Source organism: Panthera pardus, unplaced genomic scaffold (assembly GCF_024362965.1).
Source record: "Panthera pardus isolate Hobbes unplaced genomic scaffold, ASM2436296v1 HiC_scaffold_11, whole genome shotgun sequence".
Lineage (NCBI taxonomy): Eukaryota > Metazoa > Chordata > Mammalia > Carnivora > Felidae > Panthera > Panthera pardus.
The window spans coordinates 41,830,965-41,858,917 of record NW_026526666.1 but is presented as its reverse complement, the minus strand read 5'-3'; the positions used below and the strand labels follow the sequence as shown (position 1 = coordinate 41,858,917).

General features: G+C 38.3%; 1 protein-coding gene across 3 annotated transcripts in view; it reads left to right on the top strand.

Moving 5' to 3' along the window:
• Positions 1-537: 537 nt before the first annotated feature.
• MIGA1 (mitoguardin 1) overlaps positions 538-27,953 on the top strand; it is a 105,563-nt gene continuing 78,147 nt past the window's right edge. For 2 of the 3 annotated variants that reach the window (XM_019413877.2, XM_019413876.2), the window contains exons 1-4: positions 538-656; positions 4,689-4,802; positions 24,862-25,039; positions 26,752-26,888. In XM_019413877.2, the coding sequence (XP_019269422.2) occupies positions 4,704-4,802; positions 24,862-25,039; positions 26,752-26,888 (414 nt within the window). In that variant the 5' untranslated portion in view covers positions 538-656; positions 4,689-4,703. Of the gene's footprint in view, positions 657-4,688; positions 4,803-6,515; positions 6,651-24,861; positions 25,040-26,751; positions 26,889-27,953 lie in introns of those variants that run through there. The other variant, XM_053893646.1, reaches the window with a different exon arrangement.

Genomic DNA, 27,953 nt, shown 5'->3' with positions numbered 1-27,953 from the left:
CACGCTCCCTCCCTCGTTTTCTCTGTATTAGAACCTAAGAGCAGTGAATACCCTGCCTGACAACTCATAGGTGGCCATATTTACATATTTTAATTCTGTGGGAAACGTGGAGAGTAATTGAAATCAATAACTTCATCGACACAGGATTGGAATGCCTCTTAACATTCATTAGTTTAGGTGCTGCGGATCTAGAGTAGAAGTTCTTAATTCGGGATCCATGGATTGGTTTCGGGCATCTGAATTTGTACATACTGTACATATGTTTTTCTTTTAATAATGTATGAGCGTCTGTAAGAGTCTATGTGCATTCGTCTGGGGTAAAATCCCCACAGGGCACCAGATTCGCTGAATAGACCTAGATCCCTCAAAAGGTTACAAACTGCGATACCAGTTGACAACACTGTAACAATGCAGTTCTTAGGCAGTCTTTAGAACTCATTTGCCAAGGCAGGAGCCTCTACCCTACACAAAAATGGCGAGAGCGGCTTCACACGTAGCCCCTCGCGCTGAAAGGCTACAAGGCCCCCGCCACATTCTCTCCACCTTCCCACTTCTGACCCCGGAAGGACTCCGCCCCCGCGGCCAGGCGGCTCTTCAGTGCTGGGCTGCGGCTGGGAATCAGGAGTGAGCCCGCAGCACCTGACCTGTAGCACCAGGTACAAGGGTGGAGGGGGAAGGCGTAGGGGAGGGTGGGGTCGTGTAGCCCGCGGGGGCCGAGGCAAGCAGGGTGGGGCGTGGTGGGGCGCGGGTAGGAGCCCCGGCCTTGGCCCTCGGGAATCCCAGGGCGGGTGAAGGAACAGAAAGCCAGAGAAGTCCGCACGCCGGAGGGAGGCCCGCAAGGGGAGCGCTGAATCAGGGTGGGCTCCCGACTACTGCTCAGAGCCCAACCGAGGGTCTGGGCGGGCGAGCCGAGCGAGAGTCCACTTTTCTGGTCCCTTGGTTAATAAAAAAAAAAAAAAAAAAAAAAAAAAAAAAAAGACCGCTGAGGTTAGTGCTTGTGGAGGTCGGGGGTGAGGGTCCTGGTGGAGGTAGGGCCGCTAGCGTGGTCCAAGTTTTTGCGTGAATGCCAGTGGTTTGAGCAGGGAGTGGTTTTTGAATGAGGAAGATTACTCTTTCTTTGCTGGTGCTTTCAGAGAATAATAGAGCATAGGGAGGATTGTGGCCTCAGGGCCCTTTTGTAAACAAAGTTGTTCCACATTTATATTGTGGAAGGAGGACTCCAAAAGATCTTGCTCTTGCACAGACCTTTATTATTGTTATTTTATCGTTATTGCAACTAAATATTTTTGCTGTGTTTTATTTACTCAGTTCGGGTGCATGAGTTTACGTTTCACGTCAGTTTGGGGAGGGGTATTTGGACTTTCATTATTGCTTAAATTATAAAGTAAGCTGTAGAATAGAATTTTAGGGTGTTTAAGAAACAAACTATCACACATTTTTAGCTCTCCAACGGTTACATAATTACATAATATAGTGGTTTTGGTGATGTTTTAGAGCCTTCTACAAATTTGAATAATAATTAAACTGCCTTCGTGTTTATTTTAATTAGTATTTATGGAAGAAACTGAAATGATTAGTTTTTTAAAAGTTATTCAGTTATTAATTATTAAGTTTTCAATCACTCTGTACTGTCAGGGCAGAGCCCAACTCAAGAGCTTGAACTCATGAACTCAAGATCATGACCTGAGCAGAAATCAAGAGCCAGAGGCTTAACCGACCGAGCTACCCAGGCCCCCCTTTAGTGTAGTATTTTTGAAAAGTAATACATGTAGGTATTTAAAAAAATCAAATACTAGAGAAGACTTATAATGAAAAGGAATGATTCCCTGCACAACCTTATACCCCTAATCTCATTCTCCAGAGGACCATTTTTCTCAGGTTTAATTTCCTTTGTATTTCTCAGCAATATGTTTCTATCACAGTTTGTTGCTTGGAATAAGTGTACTTCAATCAGAATTATACTGGGTCTAGGGGTGTCTGGGTGGCTCAGTGGGTTAAGCATCGACTTTGACTCAGGTAGTGATCAGATCATGATCTCTTGGTCTGTGAGTTCAGGCCCGGCGGTTGGGCTCTCTGCTGACAACTCAGAGCCTGGAGCCTGCCTCTGATTCAGAACATTAAAAAAAAAAATTAATTAAAAAAAAATAGAAAGAATTATACTGGGTCTAAACATTGCAATTAGAGTATGTGTGAAGGGGGATTAAGTTTACACTCTGTGAGTGTCGCTAGTAGGGAATAAATAAGGTGTCAGTAGCAGTAACCTACCTTTAGTATTACTGTTTTTCTTGAAAGGATACTACTACTTAATGGTTTTGATGCTTGTCTGAAAAAAAAAGATATTAACAGTAAAGGGTAGTCTGCATATTAACAGAAAGTGGTCTGGAGTCTACAAAAAGCACAGAGATATATGCAGAAATAAGGGACTGAAAGTATAGCCAATAAGCTTTTTTTTCCCCTTCTTTTTTCTTTTTTGAACGGGGAGCGTGCTGGGAAGCAGGGGAGTGGCAGAGGGAGAGGGAGAGAAAGAATCTGAAGCAGGCTCCTTGCCCAGTGAGGAGTCCCATGCGGGGCTCGATATCACGACCGTGAGATCATGACCTGAGCTGAAATTGAGTTGGACTGAGCCACCCAGGAGCCTCTAGCCAATAAGCTTTTATTGGAAGATTTTTGATTTTTATTTTCTCTTTAGTAATGTTTATATAGCGCTATTCAAGGAAAAGAAATATTAAATTTGGTAGACATAAACATTCTGGTTACTGGAAAAGCCTACCCTCTTGTGTACCAGAGACTGTTCTCAGGCTTTTAATTGGCCTAGGTAAAATATTCCTTAGGTTCCATTAATTTTGTGTTTACCAGGCAAACTGTTTAACGTATGAATTTAGGTCCTACATTTTTTTTTAAATGGTATTAAAATTTATTTTGAAAGAGAGAGCGTGAGCAGGGGAGGAACAGAGAGAGAGGGAGAGAGAAAATATGAAGCAACCTCCTCATGTCAGCACAGAGCAGAGCTCTGTGCAGGGCTTGTACTCACAAACTGTGAGCTCATGACCTGAGTTGACATCAAGAGTTGGGCACTTAACTGACTGAGCCACGCAGGAGCCCCTAGCTCCTACAGTGTTTTATCTCAGAGGGTATGTCTTGATGACATATATAAGTATTTTTTTGACTAGTGTATTTCCTTATTATAAATGAATAAATATGTAAGCTGATATATACATCAGTACTATGTGAATTTGTTTATTGTGTGTCCAACTGGGTACGCAGATAAAATTGAGTTTCTGGCTTTGAAAAGCATAGACCCAGACCCTGAACCATCATGTCTGTGAAAGTTCTGCTACCCTTAAGGGCCTTTATGAGAGCTGCTTTCTCTGTAGACCTCCTACTTCTCTTTCTTTGGTTTCAATAGAAATAGGCATTAAAACAATATTAAAATTTCATAGCATGCATATAGCATTTCTTTGAACATCTTTAAAATGGAATGGTAGGAGAATAAGTGCCTGAGTTCTGAAGTTCAGTTCAGTGAACTGAGGTTACCTTCTAGCCCCAGGAGTCATGGTTCCAATCAGGTTCCTTTCAGTACTTGTACCTCCTGTTATTTGAAGGAAATAAGTGGGAAGAAATAGGTTTTAAATTTTATTTAAAAGCTGAAATATTGGGGTGCCTAGGTGGCTCAGTTGGTTTAGTATCTGATGTCGGCCTCAAAGGGCCGTGGACCTGGGGTGGCGAAGGAACTGAGAAAAAGAGACAACAGTATAGCGAGGCACAGGGGACCCGGAGCCAACAGCCCTAGGTACCGAGGTTTATTGTACATCTTCTTATATACGTTTTCAGGAAAAACAGATCAGCAATGATTAACAACAGAAAGCTTAGCAAAGCATGTCAATGGTGTACATCTGATTCAGCTATCGTACATGTATGTTGTGTACGAGAGCAGCCTTGCAGATACATATGTTCCGGTAAGAATCTTTACGATAGAGGCAAAGACAAAGGGAGTGAATGCACTGTGCTATGTACAGCTGGCTTCCTTTAAGCAAAACATCCCTATCTGCATACTAAAGAACAGACCACATTTTCCAAGGGCAATTCACTCAAGTCCTTTCAGGTTATTTTTAACCTCACCATCTCACGTTTTCTCAGAGATCTTGGAGCCTGAATGAATATGCGCCTATGGTAATTGTGGTGTTCTGTTTCCCACGATGAGGATCATGATGAGGGTCATGATCTCACGGTTCCTGAGTGAGCCCCACATCGGTCTCTATGCTGACCGGTGTGTAGCCTGCTTGGAATTCTCTCTCTCTCTCTCTCTCTCCCTCCCCCTCTCCCTCGTTCTCGCTCTCGCTCTCGTTCTCTCTGTCTCTTTTCCCTCTCCCCCCAGAAATAAATAAATAAACTGAAATTTTTTTAAAAAGCTGAAATATTTATTTAAGCAGAAAAGAGAGAATCTAGGACCTGTAATTTTCTAAGGAAAATGTGCTACTTGAACTCATAGTTCAAATCTAACACATTTTCTTTTTTGGATGCTTTGATGATTAATAAACTTTTAGCTCGAGTAAATTTGGCTCATAATTTTCTTCAGGGAAGTATATCATGAATAATTAACTGCAAAAAGAAAACACTGATAGAGTTAAATTTTCAATTTGTATCTTTCATTTAATAGCTAATATGTTTTTATGTTTCATTTAATGAAGGTTGTAAGAGGAGTCATGTCAGAAGAAACAGTAAGCGAATCACAGTTTTCCTTGAAGACTGCAGTACTAAGAGTGTTTGATCTTCCTCTGTCTTGGTACTATTCTCTCTCCCAGGTAAACAAACAAAAAACATGAAGTCGAATAAGTTTATTGCTCAGAGCATAGTATTTTGTTTATAGTATTTAAATTTCAATTGAAGTTTTAAATGGTTCAGTCAAAATGTTTATTAAGGTAGTTTAGGATGCCTGGGTGGCTCAGTCAGTTATGTGTCCTACTCTTGGTTTCTACTCAAGTCGTGATCTCATAGTTCATGAGTTTGAGCCCCACACCAGGCTCTGTGCTGGCAGCAAAAAGCCTGGTTGGCATTCTCTCCTTCTCTCCATTTCCCTTTCTCTCTGCCCTTCCCCATTGGTATATATGTACGTGCATGTGTTCTATCTCTCGAAATAAAAACAAAAAATAAAAACCAAAAACTTTAAAATGTTTATTAATGTGGTTTAAAACTTACTTGGTTTTTATTTCATGGCTTTTTGTTACCATATTCATAACTTTAAAAAAATTTTTTTAATTTTTTTTTTTTTTTTTTTGAGAGAGAGAGACAGAGCATGAGTGGGGGAGGAGCAGAGAGAGAGGGAGACACAGAACCCGAAGCAGGCTCCAGGCTCTGAGCTGTCAGCACAGAGCCTGATGTGGGGCTCAAACCCACGAACCACAAGACCATGACCTGAGCCAAAGTCGGCTGCTTAACCGACTGAGCTACCCAGGCTCCTCTCATATTCATAACTTTTAAAAGGAGATTGTAGGGGCACCTGGGTGGCTCAGGTCATGATCTCACAGTTCATGGGTTCGAGCCCCCCATCGCGCTCTGTGTTGATAGCTTAGAGCCTGGAGCCTGCTTCAGATTCTGTGTCTCCCTCTCTCTCTGTCCCTCCCCTGCTTGTGCTCTGTCTCTCTCGGTCTCTCAAAAATAAATAAATATTTAAAAAAATTTAAAAAAGGAGATTTTATTACTTAAAAAAAAAAAATAGTACTGAGGTGCCTGGCCAGCTCACTTGGAAGAGCAAGTGACTCTTGATCTTGGAGTTGTGAGTTTCAAGTCCCATGCTGGGTGTAGAGATACATACATACATAAACAAACAAAACTTAAGAATAAATAGTCCTCCTTAAGTGAATTTACATAGTCCATTAAAGTTATTTTCAGTGATGGAGTGCCTGGGTTACTCAGTTGAGTGTCCCAACTCTTGATTTCAGGTCATGATCCCAGGGTTGTGGGATCGAGCCCCACGTTGGGCTGTGTTGAGTGTAGGGCCTGCTTGGGAGTCTCTCTTTCTCCCTCAGCCCCTCTACCCTCTCATACTCTCTCTCTCTGTGTCTCTCTCTCAAATCAAAATAAAGTAAAAAAAAAATATTTTCAGTGAATTATGTTATTGAAGTGGACCTGTTCTCATCACAGTCCTTTAATTTTGTTTTATAGGGGTAAAATATACATAACATAAAATTTACCTTTTTAACCATTATAAAATGTATAGTTCAGTAGCGTTAGGTATATTGTTGTGCAACCAATCTTTGGAACTTCTTGCAAATCTGAAACTGTACAGCCACTAAATAGCAACTTTCCATTCCCCCTCTGTTTCTAATTTGACTACTCTAAGTACCTCATAAATGGAATTATATAATGTTTGTCTTTGGGGGAATGGTTTATTTTACTTAGCATGATGTCCTCAGGATTCATCCATTTTGTAGCACGTCAGAATTTCTTTCTTTTCCCAGGTTGAATAACACTTGATTTTATGTATACACTGCATTTTATTTGTTCATTCATCACAGGTCATTTGGGTTACTTCTGTCTTTTGGCTATTGTGAATAATGGTGTTATGAACATGACTGTATGAATATCTACTCAAGTCCCTGCTTTCAGTTCTTTTGGATATATACCTAGAAGTGAAATTTCTGGATCACATGGTAATTCTATTTTTAATTTGTTGAGGAACTGGCATATTGTTTTCCATAGTGGCTCTGCCAGTTTTCATTCTACCAGCAGTGCACAAGGTTCCCATTTCTCCACATTCTCACCAACACTTGTTATTTTGTGTTTTTGTTTTTGTTTTTTTTTTAAATATAATTTATTGTCAAATTGGCTAACATATAGTGTGTAAAGTGTGCTCTTGGTTTTTGGGGTAGATTCCTGTGGTTCATCGCTTACACACAACACCTAGTGCTCATCCCAACAAGTGCCCTCCTCAATGTCCATTACCCATTTTCTCCTCTCCCCCAACCCCATCCACCCTCAGTTTGTTCTCTGTATTTAAGAGTCTCTTATGGTTTGCCTCCCTACCTCTCTCTTTGTAACTATTTTTACCTCTTCCCTTCCCCCATGGTCTTCTGATAAGTTTCTCAAGATCCACATAGGAGTAAAACATGATATCTGTCCTTCTCTGACTGACTTATTTCACTCAGCATATCTTCCAGTTCCATCCATGTTGCTGCAAATGGCATGATTTCATTCTTTCTCATTGCCAAGTAGTGTTCCATTGTATATATAAACCACATCTTCTTTATCTGTTCATCAGTTGATGGACATTTAGGCTCTTTCCATAATTTGACTATTGTTGAAAGTGCTGCTATAAACATTGGGGTACATGTGCCCCTATACATCAGCACTCCTGTATCCCTTGGATAAATTCCTAGTAGTGCTATTACTGGGTCATAGGGTAGTTCTATTTTTAATTTTTTGAGGAATCTCCACACTGTTTTCCAGAGTGGCTGCACCAATTTGCATTCCCACCAACAGTGCAAGAGGGTTCCTGTTTCTCCACATCCTTGCCAGCATCTATAGTTTCCTGATTTGTTCATTTTAGCTACTCTGACCAGTGTGAGGTGGTATCTCAGTTTGGTTTTGATTTGTATTTCCCTGATGATGAGTGTCATTGAGCATCTTTTCATATGTCTGTTGGCCATCTGGATGTCTTCTTTGAAAAAGTGTCTATTCATGTCTTCTGCCTATTTCTTCACTGGATTATCTGTTTTTCAGGTGTTGAGTTTGGAAAGTTCTTTATAGATTTTGGATACTAACCCTTTATCTGATATGTCATTTGGAAACATCTTTCTCTGTTTTTGTTTTTTTTTTTAATAGTAGCCACCTAAAGCTGTCTGAGTTGGTATATCATTGTTTTGATTTGCATTTTCCTAATGATTAGGGAATCCCATTTCCATGGGAACAGTCCCTTTATTTTTAATATTTGTTTCTAATGCAATATGTACTTCATTGTACTGAAGAAAAAGGTATGTGTGGAAAGTAGCATTTAGTTCACTAAAGCTATAATGTATTTCATTAAATCCAAGATGATCATTTTTTACATTTCAATGTTTGCAAAACTTGCTTACGTGTTAAAGTGAGTGGTATCTCAGATGGGAGGAGTATAGTGTAATTTTACATTTATATATAGGGAAGGATGTGGCACAGATGTATGAGAAGTAGCAATTATACCTAGTGTTCACTGTGTTTAAGATATTATTTATGTCCTTTATACATAAAATGTCTGTAATCCTCAAAGTAACCCTGGAATTTAGATATCATCTCCATTTTACAGATCTGGAGGCTTTAAGGGCTTAATTAACTTGTCCAAAAGGTATATATAATAATGTGAGATTTTAACTTGTATCTCCTTCATCCCCAAATCCATTTTCTCTCTTTTCCTTTCTCTCTCTCTCTCTCTCTCTCTCTTTTAGATTATTCATTTTTTTGAGAGAGAGAGAGCAGAGGAGGGGCAGAGAAAGAGGGGGACAGAGGATCCGAAGCAGGCTCTCTGCTGACAGCAGAGAGCCCCATGTGGGGCTCAAACTCACAAACCGTGAGATCATGACCTGAGCTGAAGTTGGACACTTAACCAATTGAGCCACCCAGGTGCCCTATCTCTCTTTTCCTGTGTTTACTTTTTCAGGAGTATATGCTTAAAAGAAAATTTGACAAATATAGAAAAGAATTAAAGAGAAAATAAAAATTACCAACAGTTCCTCTGTAAAAGCTTATTTGCTATACTTTTTCTTTTTTCTTTTTAATGTTTATTTATTTTTGAGAGGGGGGGAGGGGAAGAGAGAGAGGGAGACACAGACTCCAAAGCAGGCTCCAGACTCTGAGCTGTCAGCACAGAGCCTGACTTGGGTCTTGAACCCACAAACCGCAAGATCATGATCGAGCCGAAGCAGGAGACTTAACTGACTGAGCCACCCAGGCGCCCATCTCTCTTTTCTTTTCTTTCCTTTTTTAGGACTATGTGCTTGAAAGATAATTTGACAAATATGGAAAAGAATAAAAGAGAAAAAAAATTACCAACAGTTCCTCTGTAAAAGCTTATTTGCTATACTTTTTCTAGGTCTTTTATTTTTGCATATATATCTCTGCCCTCCATGCCCCACTTCCCACCCCCACTGCCCTGTTCCCCTCCACCATTTGAGATTATAAAGTTTCATATTTTGAGCATTTTCTGTCCTTAGAAATGCTTTATGAATATAGATGTTATAGTTTATTGAATATTTCTTTTTTTATGTTTTTGGTTTGTTTCGACAGTTATGAAACTTTGTCCCATTTTTAGATTTCATTAAGGTGGATTCCTAGAGGTGAAAATATTGAGTCTAAATGTTTGGTATTTTGTATTTGTTTTTGTTATGCCATTTGGATAACATTTAAAAAGATTTCCAAAGGCGACTGTGTGATTCAGTTGGTTAAGTTCCAACTCTTGATTTTGGGTCAGGTCATGATCTCCTAATCATGAGTACAAGCCCTGTGTTGGGCTCTGCACTGACAGCTCAGAGCCTGCTTGGGATTTTCTCTCTCTCTCTCTCTCTCTCTCACTCTCACTCTCACTCACTCTCTCTCTCCCCCACTCCCCCTCTCTGCCCCTCACCCCCCACCCAAAACTCATAAACATACTTAAAAAAAATAAAATAAAAAGACTTCCAGATGGTCATAGCTGCATCCACTGTATGTAAAGCAATATGCTAGACATTTTATATTAGGTGCATTTACAAACTCATTTAATCCTTAAAGTGATATAAAATAATATTCTTTAAAATGTATTATTTGAATAGCTAATACATTTATATGGTTCACAAATCAAAACCACACACACATATACATATACATATATATATATGTGTATACACACACACACACACACACACACACACACACACAGAGGTGTTTTACTCTATCTCAGTTCCCATCCACTTCCTATAGGTAACCATTTAGATTACTTGAATATCTTTCAGGGTTTCCTTATTCACATATCAGCAAAAGCAGTTATATAACTCCTCTTCTTATAAAAGGGAGCATACTACCTATGTTCCCGTTTTTTTATACTTAAAAAATTTCCTGGAGATCTCTCCATATTAATATATGTAGATCTTCTTTTTCTTTTTCTTAGTTTTTTTATTCCTACAGCTACATAATATTTCTTTAAAACTTTTTTTAATGTTTATATTTGAGAGAGAGAAAATGCATGAGTGGGGGTGGGGCAGAGGGAGACAGAGACAGAATCTGAAGCAGGCTTCAGGCTCTGGGCTGTCAGCACAGAGCCCAACAAAGGGCTCAAACTCACAAGCCTTGAGATCATGACCTGAGCTGAAGTTGGATGCTTAGCCGACTGAGTCACCCAGGTGCCCCTTTTCTTTTCTCTCTCTCTTTTTTTTTCTTTATGTTTGTTTATTTTTGAGAGAGAGAGCGCGCACGCGTGCACTAGTTGGGGAGGGGGATAGACAGAGAGAGAGAGACAGACAGAGAGAAGCACAGAATCCAAAGGAGGCTCCAGGCTCTGAGCTATCAGTGGAGAGCCCAATTCGGTACTCGAACCCATGAACTGTGAGATCATGACTTGATCCGAAGTTGGACGCTTAATCAGCTGAACCACCCAGGCACCCCTACATAATATTTCTATATGTGAACATTTGTGTTGTTTCTGATCGTGTACTGTTATAAACAATGCTATTATAGTGAGTAAGTTTGATATATCTCAATTCATACAACATAGCCATGGGCTACAGGTATAGGCATAGGATGAGTTTTTTAGACTTTGGATATCTGGGCCAAAGAGCAAGTTTATTTGAATTTTGGTAGATACTGCTAAATTGCCCTCTGTAGGAATAGTATTATTTTGTACTTCCCAAATTTTGGAGTTCTTGCCAATCTGAAAGTTGAGAATGGTATTTTATCATGGTTTTCATTTATTTTATTATTATTTGTTTTATTTTAGAGCGAGTATACGTGCAAGTGGGGGAGAAGGGCAGAGAGAGAGAGAGAATCTTAAGCAGGCTCTACACTCAGCGCAGAGCCTGGCACAGGGCTTGATACCACAACCCTGGGATTATGACCTGAGCCAAAATCAAGAGTTGGGTGCTCAACCGACTGAGCCACCCAGGCATCCCTCATCATGGTTTTAATTTTATCTCTCTCTTATGTTAAGCTGGGAATATTTTCATAGATTTAAGAGCAATTTGTATTAAGTATGAACATTTTGAAGGCTTTCATTTGTCATTCTTTTTTTTTTTTTAATTTTTTTTTTTTAACCTTTGTTTATTTTTGAGACAGAGAGAGACAGAGCATGAATGGGGGAGGGTCAGAGAGAGGGAGATACAGAATCTGAAACAGGCTCCAGGCTCTGAGCTGTCAGCACAGAGCCCGACGCGGGGCTCAAACTCATGGACCGCGAGATCATGACCTGAGCCGAAGTCGGACGCTTAACCGACTGAGCCACCCAGGCGCCCCACCATTTATCATTCTTAAATTGCTTTTCAGATTAGCTATAGCAATCCATTCTTAATCTTAATCATTTGATAATATATGTTTTTTCACAGCCTAGAAATCAAAATATTAATTTTTAAAGAGTTCATTAGCATTTTGTATTTGTTTTTTAAGAATTACTTTTGTATCCTTTGCATGTATTGATTTTGCTATACCACTACTTTCCAATCCTAAGAATACTTTTCTGAGGCCATGTGTATTGTTCAACTTATCCCATGGAATATTTTTAAATTTTTTTTTTTTTTTTTTTTTTTTTTTTTAACGTTTATTTATTTTTGAGACAGAGAGAGACAGAGCATGAAGGGGGTAGGGTCAGAGAGAGGGAGACACAGAATCGGAAGCAGGCTCCAGGCTCTGAGCTGTCAGCACAGAGCCCGACGCGGGGCTCGAACTCACGGACCGTGAGATCATGACCTGAGCCGAAGTCGGACGCTTAACCGACCGAGCCACCCAGGCGCCCCCCATGGAATATTTTAAAAAATAATATGAAGAGTCATTGCAGGTAAACTGAAGTATACGTTCTATACTCTTAGTCATGGTATTTAGTATTCAAAACTCATTCCATGCTATCAGTGCTCTAAGACAGGTCAGTAAACTACAGCCTCTGAGTCAAATCAAGACTACCACCTGGTTTTGCAAGTAAAGTTTTATTGGGACACAGCCATACTCATTTGTTAGTGTATTATCTGTGGCTGCTTCTGACCTACACTTAACACTTAACAGAGTTAAGTGGTTGCAGTAGAAACCATACGTTCCACAAGCCTAAAATATTTATACTTGGCCTATACGAAAAAAAGTTTGTTGATTCCTACACTAAGAGAAGTTACAGGTTGAACAGCATCAAAGGGCTAAGAAAGGGCCAAGGAAAAGCTCAGAGTTCTTTTTTTTTTAATTTTTTTGTTTAATGTTTATTTATTATTGAGAGACAGAGAGACACAGAGCATGAGCAGGGGAGGGGCCGAGAGATGGAGAGACACAGAATCCAAAGCAGGCTCCAGGCTCTGAGCTGTCAGCACAGAGCCCGATGCGGGGCTCGAACTCATAAACCGCAAGATCATGACCTGAGCCGAAGTTGGACGCTCAATCAACTGAGCCACCCAGGCGCCCCAAGCTCAGAGTTCTTTTTCTTTTTCTAAGTTTATTTATTTATTTTGAGAGGGAGAGAGAGAGAGGGAGAGAGAGAGAATCCCAAGCAGGCTCTGCACTGTCACCCCAGAGCCTGACACGGGGTTTGATCCCATGAACCATGAGATCATGACCTGAGCTGAGATCAAGGGTTGGAGGCTTAACTGACTGAGCCACCCAGGCACCCCAAAGCTCAGAGCTCTTGTTTGGACAATTCCATAACTTTAGAATTATATTGATTTTTTAAAAATATTTTTTCAACGTTTTTTTATTTTTGAGAGGGAGAGAGAGTGCGTGAGCATGAGCGGGGGAGGGGCAGAGAGAGAGGAGGACAGAGGATCTGAAGTGAGCTCTGTGCTAACAGCAGAGAGCCCAATGTCAGCTTGAACTTGAACCCAAGCCATGAAATCATGACCTGAGTTAAAGGTGGAACTGCAACTGACTGAGCCACCCAGGTACCCCGGATTGATTTTTTTATGAAAAAAGACATGTAAGATTTTTTTGTTCATTAGTTCAGCCTCCAAAGATTGAGAAGCCATGTTGGATGCAGTTCAGTTATATAATTAATTGCATAGTGAGATATGTCATTGGTGTGACTGTAGTTTCTTTTTTTTTTTTTTTTTTAATGTTTTTTTTTTACCCTTGAGAGACAGAGTGAGGGAGGGGGAGAGGCAGAGAAAGGGAGACACAGAATCTGAAGCATGCTCCAGGCTGTCAGCACAGAGCCTGACGTGGGGCTCGAACTCACAAACTGTGGCATCATGACCTGAGCTGAAGTTAGATGCTTAACCGACTGAGCCACCTAGGCACCCCTGTAGTATTTTTAATACATGATGTATAACATGAATGTATTTAAACGCTTTCCACAATGCATCTTGATTCATGTTTCACCACTGTAGAGTTGTGTAACCTTTGGCAGGTTGCTTAACCTCTTTGAAGCCAATTTACCATGTCTGACATACAATAAAAATGAGTGAGCACCCCAATAAATGTTGACTCCTATTTCCCTGTGTCATTTATTTAAGGAATAATACATTTTCCAAGTATTTGTTTTTTAATTTAATGAATACATACTCTAGGGGCACCTGCCTGGCTCAGTTGATAGAGCATGCAACTCTTGATCTCGGGGTTGTGAGTTCGAGCCCCACGATGTAGAGATTGCTTAGGGATAAAATCTTTAAAAAATAATGAATACATACTTTAAACAAAATACTTAAGTCTCTTTTGCATCTGTGGTTTTCTTAAGGATTACTTTGGTATATCACTGTGTATCATGTTAATACAAGCAGATTGTGTTTTTCATCGGGAAACCACAACATGAAGTGGTAAGTAGTTTAGTTGGTTCTCCAACTTCAGAGTGTTAAGTGAGAAATACAAAGTACTTAAAATAAAAATCTTTCTAAATGCAGTGTGACATCGTGAATTGGTCCTGAAATAGAAAATTAGTGGAAAAACTGGTGAAATCAGAATAAAGTCTATATCATTTAGTTAGTAATATTGTAGTAGGGGTGCCTGGGTGACTCAGTTGGTTAAGCAGCCAACTCTTGGTTTCAGCTCAGGTCATGATCTCACAGTTTGTGGGTTCGAGCCCCATGTTTGGCTCTGCACTGACAGCATTGAGCCTGCTTGGGTTTCTCTCTCTTATTCTCTCTCTCTTTGCCCTCTGTTCCCACTCGTGCTCTCTCTCTCTCTCAAAAATAATATGTAAACATTAAAATATGAAAAAAATAATATTGTACTAATGTTAATTTTTTAGTTTTGACAAGTACTGTGTTAATATAAGATGTTAGTATCAGGAAAATCTTAAGTGATGTGTATATAGGAAATCTACAATCTTTGCAACTTTTTTGTCAATCTAAAATTATTTCAAACTAAGATTTGTTAAAAATTTTTAAATTAAATTAACATTAAATAATTGCTCACATTTTTGAATGCCTGCTATGTGTCAGATACTACTTTATGTAGGTTATCTCTATTCACAAAAACCCTATGAGGAGGATGTTATTCCTGTTTGTTCAGAGTTTACAGTTTGAATGCAGTGTGTTCTAGTTATCAGAGAGATTCATTCGAAGCATATTTGTTAAGCCTCTACTGTGTTTCAGTCCAGATATAAAGTGGTGAGCAAGATCTAGATACAGGCCCAGCCCTAATTCTCAGTAAAATTTGTAGAAATGACCCCCCCACCCAACCCAAAAGGTGTTGTAAGTACTGTGTTTGAGGAATAGATCAACTTAGTTCTGGGAAGAAGTTTATGCTGAGTAAAGGGAAATAAAGTTATTGGAGGCAGAGACTTGTGTATGACTAATTATTCCTTGTCTTCCAGAATACATTAGATGGCAGGGGAAACTTGACAAGAGCATTTAACAATGGCATCAGGTTATGGAATGGGGAGGATTGTGAAATCTGAGCATAAGGAGTAGTGTTCTTTTCCTTTGTATTCTCAGTGTCTAGGCCATAAATGGATGTTCAATTCATGTTGAATGAATAGGATGTGTCTAGTTTTCATTTGTCTGGAGGTCATGAAATGGACTGTATCACCACAAAAGGTTCCTCTGAGCTTTAGGATTCTGGATGCTGTATTTCCAGTGTTCTAAGCAATGATATGAAAGTAATTGACCTTCCTCTGGGGAAAAAAAGTAACAAAACAAATGATAGGCAGGAGTGATACTGGAGACTTTCAGACCTTGTGTAGATTACTTAGGATAAACATCTTTCTCTGGGGAATTAGTTGCTTTTTTGTCATGGAAAAGGTTTCTTTTTTCATGAGATTAGGACTGTAAACTTCGGTGGTTTTTTAATATAAAAATAGTATACAAACAGAACTTAGATCTTAACAAAAGTGAATTGATTTTTATTGTATTTGAATTTATATTAGTAAAACACATTATATGCCTGATGGAGTAGCTTTAATTTTGTGTTTGTTTGTTTATTTATTTATTTATGTACTTCATGCCTTGTGAGGAACCCAGTGTGGGGCTTGAACTCATGATGCTGAGATCAAGACACTTAACCGGCTGAGCCATACAAGGACCCCTTAATTTTGTACTTTTATCTCTTAATAGAATAGTTCTCTAACTTCAGTGCCCTTGGATATAGTAGAGCTGACAGTTTAAGCAGACGTGATCACTTAGCTGTGACTGAACCTGTATTGATAGATTATTTTCTTTAATGGAGGTCTTAATTATGTTATCTTACATTTATTCCTGCAGTAAATAATCTTTACATTTGATCTAAGGTTAATACTTTTTTGGTAATGAGGTCATGGCAGTTTATACAATATATTGAAAATTAAGGTATTCTTAATAATAGAGTTCTTTTTATATTTAATATAAAATAAAAATATTAGAATTTTTCTTTAAGATTTAATTTTTGAGTAATCTTGATACCCAACATGGGACTTGAACTCGCAACCCTGAGATTGAGAGTTGCCCGCTCCACCAACTGAGTCATCCAGGTATCCCAATAATAGTGCTGTTTTAAGAATTTATTTTATCATTGGATCTTTAGTATCCTAATTCAAGGAATTGCTGTTTTTTTCCAAATCTCATTTAATTGCTATGAACACTGAAGATCTGTTTCCAGAGCGAAAAACATAGAAACAGAAAGAAATAAAAATTTGCTGATACCTGTCGTAGAGACATTGCTTAAGAGAATAATTCTTTTTTTAAAAATGTATATTTATTTTTGAGAAAGAGAGAGGGCAAGTGAGGCTCTGTGCTATCAGTGCAGAGCCTGACATATGGCTCGAACTCACAAAGTGTGAGATCATGACCTGAGCCAAAGTTGGATGCTTAACCAACTAACCCACCCAGGCGCCCCAATCCTTTTTTTTCTTAAATGTTTATTTATTTTTGAGAGAGAGGAGAGAGAGGGAGCACGCGCAAGTGAGTGCAAGCAGGAAGGAGCAGAGAAAGAGAGGGAGACAAAGAATCTGAAGCAGGCTCCAGGCTCTGAGCTGTCGGCACAGAGCCCAATGCAGGGCTCAAACTCACGAACCATGAGATCATGACCTGAGCCGAAGTTGGATGCTTAACCAACTGAGCCACCCAAGTGCCCCAATTCTTAAAGATCATTAAGGGAAAATATTTGAGGCAATATTGGAATGTTCTACTTTTTCTGGATAATGTTGAAGGAATTTAAATGGACTTGGAAGAAAAGTAGAGTAAGAATAGTTTTAAGAATAGTTTTAATGTTTTTGTTGGACCACAGTCATTGAGGCCAAATGCTAATGGTAAATGGAAGTAAATCATTTCTAGTATTCCAGAAAATACTGGAATACTCTCTCCGATGCTCTCTCTCTCTCACAAAAACAAAAAAAAGTTTACAATTTAAGTTTTGACGTACATTTGTATGTACTTGTGCAATTCTTGATTCTTGCCACAATCAGATTAATGAATGTATCCATAAGCTCCAAAAATTTATTTCCCTTTGTAATCTCTCCCTTCGCATCTCCTTGTCCCACTCCCCTCCCTCCCTTCCCCCCAGGCAACCATTGATCTTTTTGTCACTCTAGGTTAATTTGAATTTTCTGTTTTATATAAAATGGAATTATATAATATGTACTTTCTTTTGTCTGTTTTTTTTTTTCAAGTAGTCTGATTATATTGAAATATATATGTGTTGTATGTATCAGCACAGTTTGTTTACCTGTTCATCTTTTGGTGGACATGTAGGTTGTTTCCTGTTTTGTGTTTTAATTGTAGGTAAAGTTGCTAAGAACATCCCAATACAAGTCTTTGTATGACATATGCTTTCATTTTTCTTGGGTAAGTACTTAGGAGTAGAATGACTGAATCACAAGATAGGGATGTTTTTAATTTTTATTTTTTTTAATTTTTATTTATTTATTTTTTTTTTTGGGACAGAGAGAGACAGAGCATGAACGGGGGAGGGACAGAGAGAGAGGGAGACACAGAATCGGAAACAGGCTCCAGGCTCTGAGCCATCAGCCCAGAGCCTGACGCGGGGCTCGAACTCACGGACCGTGAGATCGTGACCTGGCTGAAGTCGGACGCTTAACCGACTGCGCCACCCAGGCGCCCCTAGATGTTTTTAATTTTTAAAGAAAATGCCAGACTTCTTCCAAAGTGGCTATATCATTGGTATGGCCAGTCTTTTAATTTTAGCCATTCTAATATAGGTATGTAGTAGAATCTTGTGGTTTTATTTTTTTTTAATTTTTTAATTTTTTTATGTTTATTTATTTTGAGAGTGAGAGCGACACAAAGCACAAGTGAGGGAGGCGCAGAGAGAGAGGAAGACACAGAATCTAAAGCAGGCTCCAGGCTCTGAGCTGTCAGTACAGAGCCCGATGTAAGTCTTGAACTTGTGAAACACGAGATCATGACCTGAGCCTAAGTTGGATGCTCAACTGACTAAGCCACCCAGGAACCCTTCTTGTGGTTTTAATTTGATTTTCCCTGGTGACCAGTAATGTTGAACATGCTTTCATATGCTAATTGGCCATCCATAAGTCTTCTTTGTTGATGTGTCTGTTCAGAGCTTTTGCCCATTTTTTAATTGGGTTTTTTGTTTTCATATTCAGTTTTGAGAATTCTTTATATACCTTGGGTATAATTCCTTTTCAGATATATGATTTACAACTATTTTCTCCTAGTCTGTAGATTGCCTATTCTACTTCTAAACAGTGCCTTTTATTTAACTTTTATTCTTATCTATTTATTTTATTATTTTTTATTTTTAGAGAGAGTGTGAGTGAGGAGAGGGACAGAGAGTGAGAGGGAGAGAGACAGAGAAGGAGAGAGAGACAAAAATCCCAAGCAGGGTCCACATTCAGCGCAGAGCCCCATGTGGGTCTTGATTCCACGACCCTGGGATCATGATGTGAGCAAAATCAAGAGTCTGATGCTTAACCAACTGAGCCACCCACCCAAGTGCCTTTATTTATTTATTTATTTATTTATTTATTTATTTATGAGAGAGAGGGAGAGAGAGAATCTCAAGCAGGCTCCATGCTCAGTGTAGGGGGGCCCCATCAGGGGCTCAATCTCCAGACTGCAAGATCAAGACCTGAGCCAAAATCAAGAGTTGAATGCTTATCTGACTGAGCCACCCAGACATCCTCTTTTTAAATTATTATTTTATTTTATTTTTTTAAATAGTGTCTTAAAAATGTTTTTTTAATGTTTATTTTTGAAAGAAGGACAGAGCACAGGCTGGGGAGGGGCAGAGAGAATGAGACACAGAATCTGAAGCAGGCTCCAGGCTGTGAGCTGTGAGCACAGAGCCCAATGTGGGGCTTGAACCCACGAACTGTGAGATCATGACCTGAACCAAAGTCCGATGCTTTAACTGACTGAGCCCCCCAAGTACCCCTTTAAACAGTGCCTTTTATTTTTTTTAATTTTTTTTTTTAATGTTTATTTTTGAGACAGAGAGAGACGGAGCATGAATGGGGGAGGGTCAGAGAGAGGGAGACACAGAATCTGAAACGGGCTCCAGGCTCTGAGCTGTCAGCACAGAGCCCGACGCGGGGCTCGAACTCACGGACCGCGAGATCATAACCTGAGCCGAAGTCGGCCGCTTAACCGACTGAGCCACCCAGGCACCCCAAAACAGTGCCTTTTAAAGAGCAGAAGTTTTTGATTCTGAAATCCGTTTGTCAACTTTTCTTTTTTAAAAAATGAATCAGGCTCTTTGTGTCATCTCTAAGAAATATTTGCCCAGTGGAAGTTCACAAAGATTTTCTCCCATGCTTTCTTCTAGAACTCTATAGTTTTAGAGTTTATGTCCTTATAGTTTTAAGTTTATGATCTGTGCATGAATTATTGTATATAGTGTGGAGTTATACAGCATATAATCTTTTGGAATTAGCTTTTTTCATTTTACATAATACATTTGCAATCCATTCACATTGTTGTGTATCTGAATATTATGTCCTTTTTTATTGCTGAGTATTCCATTATATGGATGTAACGTGTATCCATTTATCTGTTGAAGGACACCCAGGTGGTTTCTGGGTTTGGGTGATTTCAAGATTACATAGATTTTCTGTTTTCTTCTAAAAATTCTTCCTTGAATTTCCTTTTTACTTTCAACAAAAATAGATTAACTATTTCTGCAGGTTTATTTCTGAACTCTATTCTGTTGCACTGATCTATATGTTTATACCAATACCACACTCTCTTAATTACTGTAGCTTTATAGTTAAGTCTTGAAATTGGCTAGAGTATGTTCTCCAACTTTGTTCTTTTTCAGTTATTTTGGTTATCCTACTTCCTTTGCCTTTCTTTAATTTTTTAAAAAATAATAAGCTGCCAATATCTACAAAAATTTTTGCTGGGATTTTTATTATTTTCTGTAGATCTAATTGGAGAGAATGATATTTTACAGTCCATGAACATGATGTATCTCCTTTTATCTTTGTTGATTTCTTTGATTAGTGTTTTGTTGTTAACTGAATTTTTAAAAATTTTCTCTATTTTTTCTTTTACTTGGTGCTGTTATAAGTAGTATTGCTTTTTTTTTCTTATGTTTATTTTTGAGAGAGAGAAAGGGCATGCATGTGAGCTGAGGAAGGGCAGAGAGAGAGAGAGGGAGACAGAGGATCCAAAGCAGGCTCCACACTGTCAACGGAGAGCACAATGTGGGGCCTGAACTCACTAACGGTGAGATCATAACTAGAGCCAAAGTCGGATGCTTAACTGACTAGGCCACCCAGGTGCCCCAGTAGTATTGCTTTTTAATGTCAAATTCCATTTGCTTATTGCTATCATTGACTTTGTAGCCTATTTACCTACCAGTTCTAGGGGATTTGGGGGGAGATTCTTTGGGATTTTCCATGTGGACAATCAAGTTGTCTGCAAATAGAGACAGTTTTACTTTTTATTTTCCAATGTTTATTTCTTTTATTCTTCTTTCTTGACTTTTGGCACTGGCTGTTACTTCTAATATGATGTTGGTTCTGTTGGCTTCAGGCATTCCTTGGCTGTGGCAGCATAACTGTAATCTCTGTCTTTTTCTTTGCATAGCCTTCTCCTTTTTGTCTCTATGTGTCCTTTAATCCCTTATAAAGACACTCATTGGACATATGGTCCACCTTAATCCAATGCAATGTCATCTTGATTCTAACCTTGATTACATCGACAAAGATTTTTTTAAATAAGATCATATTCTTTTTTTCTTTTTCTGTCTTTTTTTTTTTTTAATGTAGGCTCCATGCCCAGTGTGGAGCCCAATACCACGCTTGAACTCACAACCCTGAGATCAAGACCTGAGCTGAGATCAGGAATCAGATTCTTAACCAACTGAGCCACGTGGGCTCATATGATCATATTCTGATCTTCAAGGTGAACATGAATTTTGAGGGGACACTATTTAATGCACACACCTTCTAATCCTAATTTGCTGAGAGTTTTTATTTATTTTTTTTTTTATTTGAGAAGACGAAGAAAAACTTTATCTCAAGATTTCATCATATAGTTGGAGAGAAATAGGACATGGCTTATCATTAAGTAGTTTTGGATATACTATACCTAATCATATTTTTCAAATCTAGTAGAAGCTGAAATGTAAGGGTTACGTAGACAAAAATTCTTGCTACATTTGAAGATTATAATATAAGTAGGTCTGAGACAGAACCCCTAGCTAAAGTAATTCCTGCCTGCTTCTGGCCAAGTCCCCCTTCTTTCTCTTAAATTGCTTATTCTCCTTCCCAGTAATTGGTAAGGCAGACCAGCTTCTCCTCACTCCCTCCACCAGACTCCAGATGGCCTACAAAGGCCAATCAAACCTGCTCAAACACATAGCCTTTAAGATTTGGCTTCTTTGACTCTGTCTTTGGCACACACACATGCACACTCACACATACACCATGCTTTCCCTGAAAGCTTTTCTTCAGATAAAATAATCCCAGCTCCTTATTTCCCCAACCCTTTAATCATTGTGTTTCTGTTCTCTGAACTCCTTCCAATTTCCCTATATATGTATAATGTGGAAACCAAAACCACACACCATTTTCTAACAGGGTCTATGAGTTGCCAAATTTAGGGGGGCTCACTTACTTCTTCAATCAGAAATCAAAGCCAAGTCCAACAGGTTCTTAACAAGTGGACATTGGAACAGGTGTGACACCCTCACTCAATAAAGCAACACCTTCTGAGTAGATAATTATTCAGATAATTATTCCTAGGATATACACTCCTTGGTCATATATAGTGTTCATTTTTTTTTTTAAAGTTTGTTTATTTATTTTCAGAGGGGAAGGAAGGGCAGAGAAAGAGAATTCCAAGCAGTGCTGTCAGCATGGAGCCCGATGCGGGGCATGATCCCACAAACCTTGAGATCATGACCTGAGTGGAAACCAAGAGTCAGACGCTTAGCTGACTGAGCCACCCAGACTCTCCTGTAGTATTGATCCCACAAACCTTGAGATCATGACCTGAGTGGAAACCAAGAGTCAGATGCTTAACTGACTGAGCCACCCAGACTCTCCTGTAGTATTTATTTCCTGTAGTATCTCCTGTATATGTTGCTGGATTCAATGTGTTACTATTTTGTGAAGGACTTTTAAAAAAATCTATCTACATTATAGATATTTGTCTATAATTTTTTGTAACGTCTTTGGTTTTGATATTAATAGTAATGCTAGCTTCACATATGATTGGGAAGTAGTCCCTCATTGAATGGAATTAATATTTCTTTTTTAAATATTTGGTAGAATTTGCCCTATAGTTTTGTTAAAAGGTTTTACTTAACTACAAATTCAATTTCTTTAGTACATATGTAACTATTCATTCTATCTATTTCTTCCAGAGTGAATTTATGGGCATAGAGTTGTTCATAGTAATAACTTTTCATATCCATGAGGTCTTTAGTGACAATGCCTCTCTCATTTCTGATTTTAGTAGTATGTGTCTTTTCATCTTTTCTCTCTTTCTTTCTCTTTCTTTTTTGTTTTGGTCAGACTGGCTTCAGGTTTGTCAGTTTTACTGAATTTTTATTTTTATTTTTTTTTGCCAAAAGCCAGGAGTGAATCTATTGATTTCTTTTTAATAAGCTTTTGATTTTATTGATTTAGTTTTCTATTTCATTGATTTCTGTTTAGTCTTTATTACTTCCTGTCTTCTACTTGCTTTGGATTGGATTTGTTCATCTGTTTTCTAGTTTCTTAAAGTAAAAACTCAGATTATGGATTTTATACCTTCTTTAATGTAAGTGTTTAATGGTATGTATTTCCTTTGAAAGTTAAAGCTGCATCCTACAGTTTATGTCTTTTGTTCTTTTGAGGGAATAGAGAAGGGTGTTGATGCAGTTCATGCCCTTCCACAGAAACTCCTGTTTCCCTCCCTGGGTTCTGCACCATTGGGGAGACTTAGGAGTCTTGCAGTCTTTTCTGTGAGTAGTGCCTGGTGGGATTCGTGAAGATAAAACCTGCAAAAACTATGGATTATGCCCATATTTACAACATCCCCAGTGCTCCTGGGGGTGCTTTACCCTTTCTCACCAATGCTACTGTTTCCACCAATTTACCAGCCATACTAGCTGAACTCTTCTTACTGATGTCCTGTGTTTTATCTCTGCATGCCAGTGCTTATGCCCTATCTCTCCCTGCAGATACCTGTGTCTCCTTAATTTTGGGGCCAAGTAATTGCCCTCTGTCCTCAGCATTGTGACGGTTTCAAGAAAAATTGAGAACTTGCCATTTGTCTGGCTTGTTTTTGTTGTTCATTTGAAAGTGACACTCTTTCCAGCCCTCTACACCCCAAGATTATGGCTTTATTTTATAGTTCTCCTGTATTTTAGGTGATTGTGTCTGTCCCCCAAGACAAAGTTAGTTACCTCTTATGTGAAGGTGATGTGAATACTTAGTGTATACTTATGTTACTGTATTTATCACACTATATTGTAATTACTTGTGAATATATTTGTCTCTACTATAACATACTGCTTGAAGGAGGCAAGATCTGTGTCCTCTATGCCTAGTGCTTCCTGATCAATGAAAGGCATTTGATAGTTGCTTGTTGAATAGGATTACGATAAGATTTTAATTCTAATTTTCATAGCACAGTGTGGTACTTTGTAAAATGCTGAGTAAATATTTGTTGAATAATTCATGCATAAAAGGGCTTATTCAGATTCTATTTAGAAATTAAGTTAATTCATGTTTGCTCAAATTTCCAGATAGTTAAAAAAAATTGGTATGTTTTAAAACTTGGAACTGGGGTGCCTGGGTGGCTCAGTCGGTTAAGCAACCAGCTTCAGCTCAGGTCATGATCTCACAGTTCATGGTTTCAAGCCCTGCATAGGGCTCTGTGCTGACAGCTCAGAGCCTGGAGCCTGGTTTGGATTCTGTGTCTCCATTTCTCTCTCTCTCTCTCTGCCCCTCCTCTACTCATGCTCTGTTTCTCTCTCTCTCAAAAATAAATAAACGTTAAAAATAAATACATAAATAAATCTCTGAATTAATCATTCCTGTAATTTAAAATCTTGCTATGATTCAGTTAGTTGCATGAATTAATCATTAGTTGTTCAACAGGTTTTAATGGGGTTGAATTATTTTGTGCTCCTTTTGATGTTTGTGGTAATACTGTTTATTTACCTAAGACTTTCAGAAATTCATATGTTAGTACGTTTTGTTTGTTTTTAAACAAAATGTCATTCAAAGAGTGACAGCTTTCATTTGAGCTGTCATTCAAAGAGTGAAATAATATTCTTCTCATAGTAGTTAGAACTAGGTTATCTTTTTTTTTTTAATTTTTTTTTTTAACGTTTATTTATTTTAGAGACAGAGCATGAATGGGGGAGGGTCAGAGAGAGGGAGACACAGAATCTGAAACAGGCTCCGGGCTCTGAGTTGTCAGCACAGGGGCCCGATGCGGGGCTCGAACTCACGGACCGCGAGATCGTGACCTGAGCCAAAGTTGGTGCTCAACCGACTGAGCCACCCAGGCGCCCCAGAACTAGGTTATCTTAAGAATAAGTTTGCCTAGGGGCGCCTGGGTGGCTCAGTCGGTTGAGCGTCCGACTTCGGCTCAGGTCATGATCTCACAGTCCATGGGTTCGAGCCCCGCGTTGGGCTCTGTGCTGACAGCTCAGAGCCCGGAGCCTGTTTCAGATTCTGTGTCTCCCTCTTTCTCTGACCCTCCCTGTTCATGCTCTCTCTCTCTCTCTGTCTCAAAAATAAATAAATGTTAAAAAAAAAATTTAAAAAAAAAAAGTTTGCCTCTTACATCTTTATTTAAAGTGAACAAATATAAGAATTTTTTTTCAATCTAACTACATCTTTTCCAGATAAGATTTTCACCAGTAGCAAAAAAGCTGTTTGTGGTAACTGCAGTGAGTGCCGTATCTGTAATTTTTCTGGCCCGTCACTTTAAAAGAAGACGTGGAAAGAAGAAAGGAAAAATATTACCATGGGAACCAGAGCACCTCATACTTGAATACACTAAAAGAGCAGCATCAGACAAAGGTATGTGGAGATAGCTGAACTGAGTCTACAAAGAAAGTTTATATTTAAATCATAGAAAGATTTATATATTAATCATAACTGGAGTGCAGTGATTTCTGTGCTGTAGCCTCCAAAATGTCTTTCCTTAATATTTAACTCCCAGATAATACAGATTGATTTTAGAAAGAATAGAACATATAGAGAAGCAAACAAAAAATTAAAATCACTTGATATTCTGCTACCCAGAAGTAATGACTTATAATACTTTGGCATATATCTATCCATTTCTATTTGCATTTAAGTCTATTGAGATACACAATTTTATATTATGTACAAGTAGATGATGTATGTATTTTAAATAAAATTATGATTACACCTTTTGTAGCCTGCTTTTAAAATATTTAACAATATATAAAATTGTTTTTCTAGGTCAATAAATATATTTCTATCGTTTTAATATGTACTTAGTGTTAAATTTGAAAACATATCCACTAATTTATTTAACCAATTCTCTGTTAGTCCCTTTAGATGTTTTTCTTGCTTTGAATATACTTGTCTGATTATTTTCTTAGTGTATAAATAGAAGGAAAATTGCTGGCTTTTAAAAGACCTGTAGTTTTTGTTAGAGATATGGTACATATTGCCATGTTGTATCAATGACGATAACTTCTTGGGGCACCTGGATGGCTCAGTTGGTTAGTGTCTGACTTCGGCTCAGATCATGATATCACGGTTTGTGAGTTTGAGCCCCGCAATGGACTCTGTGCTGACAGCTCACAGCCTGGAGCCTCCATCGGATTCTGTGTCCTTCTCTCTCTCTGCCCCTCACCTGCTCAAATTCTGTCTCTCTCTTGAAAATAAAACATAAAAAAATTTTTAAAAAACCCAATAACTTCTTGAGCATGCTGAATTTCTTATTTTTAAAACTTTTAATTATTTTTAATTTATTATTTAGAGTATCATATGCTTTTGTGATTAATTTGTCCAGCAAATGATTAATGAATGACTATTTTGTGCCAAGTACAGTGAACATTACAGTAATGATGGCTCTCACTTAATGAGATCTTATTAGATCTCAGGCCTAGTGCTAAATGCTGTATATTCACTACATTATTTAACTTTTATAACAATTCTATGAATTAGGACTATATCCTGTGTTATTGTTTCCATTTTAGACATAAAGAAAATCGAGATAAGGAAAACTTAAGTGACCTGCTTAGGGTCATACACGTCCCAGGAATTGAATTGAGTAGTGTCTTAACTGTTGCATTAAGATAGACTGAGATACAATGTCAGCCATAGATGGATAGATAGATGGTTAGGGGATACAGAAAAAGAAAAAACTAATTACAATGTAATGCAATATGGACATGGTACAGATGTAATTCAGGAAAGGAAGTGCTTATATTTTGTTAATTTATAACTTGAAGATTCATAGTTGCCAGTATTTTAAACTGATTATAATAGGTCATTCAAATATCATATCAAATACCCTAATTAGATGAATGGTTTAGTCTTCATTTAGGAAGCATATTTTATCAGTGTTAAAAACAATTGTAAAGAGAGGTAGATTTTAATAATGCTGTACACTTAATAATTTACACAATTGAGGGAAATGTGTTTTAAAATTAGAAGCTTTCTGAAGGAATATAATGTAAACTTGGAAATTTTATCGGAAATTTGTCATTGGAGTTACTGATACTTCTAATATTATTGATATATTTGTTTGATAGGTTCAAGTTGTTCCAGTAGTAGACAAAATTTGACATTATCTTTAAGTTCTGCCAAAGACAAAGGATCTCAGTCTTGTAACTATGCTAATGGAGGACTTTTCAGTAAATACTCAGGTTCTGCACAGAGTTTAGCCTCCGTAAGTAAAGAAAAAAATTTATTATTTTATAGGTCTGTTTTTGTGTCTATTGTTATATATTGGTTTAAATGTTATATAATAATAGGGGCGCTTGGGTGGCTCAGTTGGTTAAGCATCCATCTCTTGACCTCAGCTCAAATCATGATCTCACAGTTCATAGGTTCAAGTTCTGCATCGGGCTCTGCACTGACAGTGTGGAGCCTGCTTGGGATTCTGTCTCCCTCCCTTTCTGCCCCTCCCCCACTTGCTGTCTTTCTCTCAAAATAAATAAAAATAAAACTTAAAAAAAGAAAAAGAAATTTTTTTAAATGTCATATAATTATAGATAGCTCTTAGTATGGAAAGAACCTTAAATCATCTTATTGAGTCTATTTTCTTTAGGCAAGTAAAACTTTCCTTTTGGTAAATAACCAGCCAGTTTGGTTCCAGCTTTCTTTAAGCAAGTGATATGGGTACGTGGGGTCCTGTAAGAATAGTGCTGATCTGGAAGTATTGCTTCAAACTAGATATTTCTGGGGCACCTGTGTGGCTCAGTAGGTTGAACGTCCAACTCAATTTCCACTCAGGTCATGATCCCAGGGTCGTGAGATGGAGCCCTAGGTTGAGATCTGTGCTGAGTGTGAAGCCTGCTTAAGATTCTCTCTCTCTGTCTGTCTGTCTCTCTCTCTCTGTCTCTCTCTCTCTCTCTCTCCCTCCCTCCCCCCCTCCCTCTCCCCCCCTCTCCACCTCTCTCCCCCTCTTTCCCTTCCTCCCTCTCTCTCCCTCCCTTCCTCCACCCCTTTCCCCCACTTGCACTCTCTCTCTCTGTCTAAAATAGTAATTTAAAAAAACACAAAAAAATCTAAACAAAAAAAACTAGATGTTCTGCAAAAAAGCTGGAAGATACAGCCAGACTTTGTACTAAGTCACAAGATGATGAGCTTGCGTAGGTAAAAGTATGTGGCTTGCTGAAGCCAAGTGTGGAGTTCCTCGCCTTGTTCTTTGAAGCATTAATATAGTATTGATTGACAAGTGAGGAATAAAGTTAGTATTTTTTTTGACTTATTATGGTTTAAAAATTTTGTT